At 32.9% G+C, this 5,465-nt stretch overlaps 1 protein-coding gene across 1 annotated transcript; it reads right to left on the bottom strand.

Moving 5' to 3' along the window:
• Positions 1-1,243: 1,243 nt before the first annotated feature.
• Positions 1,244-5,465, bottom strand: LOC109801821 (disease resistance-like protein DSC1). The gene is made up of 5 exons (XM_083074808.1): positions 5,264-5,465; positions 4,836-5,081; positions 3,398-4,493; positions 2,990-3,307; positions 1,244-2,683 (listed from the first exon to the last, which is right to left on the bottom strand). Exons 1-5 carry the CDS (start codon positions 5,311-5,313, stop codon positions 1,424-1,426), a joined length of 2,970 nt encoding a protein of 989 aa, XP_082930934.1. The 5' UTR covers positions 5,314-5,465; the 3' UTR covers positions 1,244-1,423.

The raw sequence follows: 5,465 nt of genomic DNA, 5'->3' as shown, positions 1-5,465 counted from the left end.
CAAAAAATAACATAATTGATTCAACAAAGTATATTTCATCTTGTAATCATATTGTTTAGGAAGCTATCTGTATTGTGGATTTTTTAGCTAAGTTTAAGTTGCCTATGGGAGAAAAGTTGAAGATTTTTTACTCTCCTCTTAATTCAATTCAAGTTATATTACTGATAGATATATAGGTTTGCTTCTTCTTTTATTAGATGATTATAATTTGAACTTTTAACCCTCTTACTCACAAAAAAAAAATGTTAACATCTATTTAAACAACTAGGATCTATTTAAAAAAAAAACTAATTTTTCTTAATAAATATTAAATTTAGAGATTTGATTCATGCATGAAAAATAATCATATCTTTGGAATGAGTAGTTACTTAAAAAAATCTTTAAAATGTGTGAAAAACAAGGTACCTTTATTTATTTATTTATATATATATATATATATTATAAATACTGCATTATATGAATATGTAATGACGAGGGATTGGATTCCTTTGAGGAAATATAATAAAGTACGAATAATCTATGTCAAGCACCAACAAAATACTCTTAATATTAATGTACTATTAGCATTTATTTTTTTTGTAAATCATGTTTCACTTTATGGCTCCTGCTTGCTGAAAATGCTCCATCGATATCCTAGTGTAATTTTGTGGTGGATAGGAAAAATGATTACCAAGTTAACAAAATTAAAAAGCAAAAGGTATAATTATTGTCACGTGATGATAAGTTCAATAACTAGCCAATCTTAACAAATTGTTAAATGCGACAGATATTTGAATAAGAAATATATAGATTAAGTTGCAGGATATATATGTAAGTCAGAATGTGTATCCTCTTCCGAGGGAGATACATACAAAGTTGTGAAATGGTTAAAAATATGTAACGTTAGTTCTTATTTTGTGTGTATCTCTCTCAAAAAATTTAGTTTCGAAAACGATAAATATTTATTTTTAATCTTTAAACATTTTATTTGATTTTAATCACTCAAATTCTTTTCCATGAACAAAAAGTGACTGAAGTGATTGAAAGTGAAAATTGAAAAAAGTTCAAAGGTTAAAATTAGTAAAAGATATTGTTTAGTGATTAAAATTAAAAATTAATAAAAGTTTAAGAACTAAATATATATAATTTAAAAAATTAAGGGATATATATATATATATATAATCCATAGAATTATATAGATTCAGTAATCTAGATTCTTTAGTAACATGTTTGACAAAGATATGAATGTATCTAGAGAAAATACTAAGTGAAAGTAATAGAAAATTCTATAAAAAGCATTTTAAAGCATACGTCAATTTGGAGTTTGAACTTTTCTATAAATAGACTCCTCAAACCTCACAGATGAAGCCAAGCCAAAAAGCTTTGGGCAATCACTCTCATTACAGATAGCCTTATATTCTCTTACATAGCAATTTTTCTTTCATTACAATGCTAATATTCTAACTCGAACACTAAAAGTCCCAAGAGAAACAGCTATGCAGAAACTCAAAATCAATTTAACCAAAATTGGGACATAAGAAAGACTACTTTCACACAGTTCTACATTTTGAACAAAACCAAGGTATTGTGTAGTGTTGATTGTGCTGATCCCAAACCCTCTTAACTGCAATGGTACATAGTTGGATGTGAGCGTTCGTGCTGCTACTGAAACCTTAATTTTCAACCTTGGTTGATGTTTGGCAATACTATGTAGGTAGCGTGAACATGCTTGGTCGAACATTAGATACACATGATCCACTTTAATCTCATGACTTGGTCTGTTCAAGTACACATTGAACTTGTTACCTTCACCTTCACCCCCTCTGATATTGAATTCCAAAACTGAACCCCCATATGGGACTTTAGGAACAATAAAGCCAAAAATGAAGCCTAAGTGAGAGGAGTGTGGAGCAAGAACAAAAGAAACATCAATAGTCATATAACCACGTGTTGTCTTATGCTCCAACCATTTTGGAACCTTGCTTCCTGGGTTCACATAGGTGCCTTGAGCATCACCAAATGTAGATAAATGTTGGTGTGCAAATTTCATCATGTTAATTTGTGCATTCAGTGCAATAGCCTTAAGAGAATGTGCATCCAACTTGAAGCAGTTCCAGAAGGCAACCCTTTTCTTATTTTCCTTCAACTGTTCAACAGCAGAAGAAGGGAACTTTACAGTCTCCAATGATATGCATCCACTAGCATCTAGTGTTTCAAGTGATGGGGGAAGCTCTGGTAGAGTCTGAAGGTTCTTACAATGTCTTACATCTAAATGTCGAAGACTTGTAAGATGCTTGATGCTTGGAGGCAAGTTCTCAACATAAGTGAATCCTAGAAAAAGCTTTTCAAGCTTGGTTTGAAGTCCAATAGATGAAGGTAGTTGTTTGATAGCAGTGAGTTCTAAATTCAACTTAACCATATTCTTTGAGGTCACTGAGAAATGCTTTAGTGCCATGCAGCCATAGAGGGAGAGATAACGAAGGGAGTCCAAATGGATATTGCTTTGAAGGCTTGTAAGGGAAAAGCAACCACCTAGATTCAATTTTTTGAGCTTGTTGAGAGAGAAAACAGATGGATGAACACTAGTCAACCCTACACAAAACCTGAGATCTATCCGTTCAAGATTTATGGCCTTTGAAAAGTCTGGCAGCTCCTTTAGGTGTAGGGATGAGTGGAGTATGAAGACCTTTAAATTCACAACATCCTGTAGCAATTAAAACAAATCAAGACATACATTGCATGAGCTAATGAAATTAAAGTGGTTAATTTTGGATAAAATGAATGGACAAAGCTTAGGTATTAGTGTTGATCTCTAATCAAAATTTGAGTTTTACCTCGATAATATGTGCTTATATTTAATGCATAACATATATTTATACATATTTTTGAGGTGAAACTTCAATTCTAATTAGATAATAATAATAATTGTACTTGTGTTATGTACCTTAGTTTTGTCAGAAATGAATTTGATGAATTAAAACTCAAGTTAATGTAGAGATATAATATTTACCGGCACTTCTTGCCAAAGTTTTTTCACTCGGCTATAAGGCATGTTCAGTTCAACAAGATTTTCCCCAGAGAACTTTGAAGGCAAAGATTCCAAAGGGTAATGAGTCCAACGAAGATATCTTAGCTCATTCGGCAAAGATTCAAGCCCTTGGGGAAGATGCAAGCTCCCTTCATCCCGGAGGAGACTGCAGGAGCATGAACCTTTTCTATAAAAATCTAGAAACTGCAGTTTGCTCATCTTAGCAAATACTTCAAGGTTTAAGTGCAAATCCTTGATTCCTGACAAGTTGATGACTATGCTTCTGATAGCCTCGTTACCCTGCAAAAGTAGAGGAAAATTTCAAACATCATTATAAGCTATTTTCCTAAAAACAAAAAATCAAATATTCTCTCTCTATCCATCTTTTACCTTGTTGTATTTTAGTACTTCATAAATGTGATCAGGATCTAATAATCGACTTTGGCTTCTAGGATCTTCAATAGATTCCTGGTGAGCAATTTGCCAACCTGTTTCTTGCACAATGTTGTGCATTGATACAATATTTTCTTGAGAAACACTTATAAGAGCTTTATCCTTCAACCTTTCTAATGCAGCAGCCACTGAATGACCATGATCTTTCAATAAAGATTCTACGTACTTTACTTTCAGATTCAGTCCATCAAAAAAACATGCAATATCCAAAAATATCTTCTTTTCATCCCAATCAAGATCATCATAACTCAGTTTAATAATATCATGAACCTTTTTGCTTTGCACTTTTCTGAGTCTCTCTAAGTGGCTTTTCCATATTTCTTTACTTTTTCCACGAAGAAGGGGAACCAAAACTTTAAGAACTAGAGGAATGCCTTTGGCATAATCAACCACTTTCTTTGATAGCTCACGGTACTCTCTTTCAAGATGATTTTGTTTAAAGGCATTCAAATTGAAAAGCCGTAAAGATTCATCAAAGTTTAATGCCTCAACTTCGTATATATTAGCAAACTCTGTAGGTAGCACCTGCTTATCTCTAGTTGTTATGATGATTCTACTACCTGATCCAAACCAATCACTTGTTCCAGCTAAAATTTCCAGTTGTCCTGAATCATTGACATCATCAAGAATGATAAGAACCTTCGTACGATGAAGCCTTCTCTCAACATATTGAGGCAATCCATTTGGTGTGTCAATTTTCAAATCTTCTCCTAATAATGTTGAAAAAAGCTTTTTCTTCAAAGAGATGATTCCATGTCTTTCTGACTCTTCTCTTATGTTAGCCAAAAAACAACAACCTTCATATTCAGAACACAGTTTACTATATACTTCTTGCGCAATGGTTGTCTTACCAATACCCCCCATGCCCCAGATTCCGACAATAAGAACACCTCTTGCTTCTAATTGTAGCAACGATTCGACATGTGCAATTCGTTTGCTAATTCCAACAAGTCCTTTGGAGTTAACCTGGTGCACATGATTCAACCTCTTTGACACACATTTAACTACCTCTTTAACAAGCTCAGCTTCATCCCTATGCAACCAAAAATAGAAAGGAAAAAATGTATATATAAATCCAAGGACACATTATAATTATTTCACTTTGAATGTAAAACCAGAGATAAAGTTCGGATCTTTGTGAAGATATAATTTTTAATTTTTATTACTTCAAGTGCAATTAATTTAACCATAAAATTGAGTGGACCAAGAAAGTATGGCAGCATGATTGAAATCTATGCTAGCATGAAACTTCTTGTAAGATCATTAGAGACAGTGAAATTAAGTGAATACCAATCATACAACTACATTGTATAATGTATATATATATACATAGCCAGAAAAGATTGAACATTTATTGTGAGGGAAAAATACTTACCGAAAAGTTGATGAATCAAATCCTGATAGATTAGCAGATTCATTCAGAGCTGATCTCCATGTTTGTAAAGTGGTGAGACTATATTTTCTTTCATGTTCAACAAAGGCATCTGCATAAGTCCCCTTCTGATGTCGCACATGTGAAGGATCTACCCTGTAGAAAACAGGTAGCACAAGCTGTCCATCTTCTTTTCTACACTCAACAATTTTCGCAAGTTCCAACAAACACCAACGCGAAGAAGCATATCTGATATCAGTGGGACATAATTTTTATCAAATACACTCATATACACACAGCAGAAACAAGAGAAACAGAAGAGGAAATTTTTCACTCAACTTACATACTCTAACAACGTACAACATATGGCCTTTTATAGGCAAATGTTACAACACACAAAATAATAAAATATTATATTTAAGAAACTTAACGTATGCAAATTTGAGATGATGCAGCCTTCGTGGAATTCAATTTGAACCATGCAGCAATTATAGAATTCCAAATTTCACTTTGAAACGGTGCAGCCAATTTTGACTTTCAAGTAACGTACTATTCATCAATTTAAGAGATTGTCGGTAGCCTACAATTTTGAATTCCAAGTTACTGTAGCTTACTGTAGCTTGATTTAGTTTT

The sequence above is a fragment of the Cajanus cajan genome, chromosome 5 (genome assembly GCF_000230855.2).
Source record: "Cajanus cajan strain Asha chromosome 5, NIPB_CcT2T_4, whole genome shotgun sequence".
Taxonomy (NCBI): Eukaryota; Viridiplantae; Streptophyta; class Magnoliopsida; order Fabales; family Fabaceae; genus Cajanus; species Cajanus cajan.
Note: the sequence above shows the minus strand (reverse complement) of the source record. Positions and strands in the feature narration are given on the sequence as shown.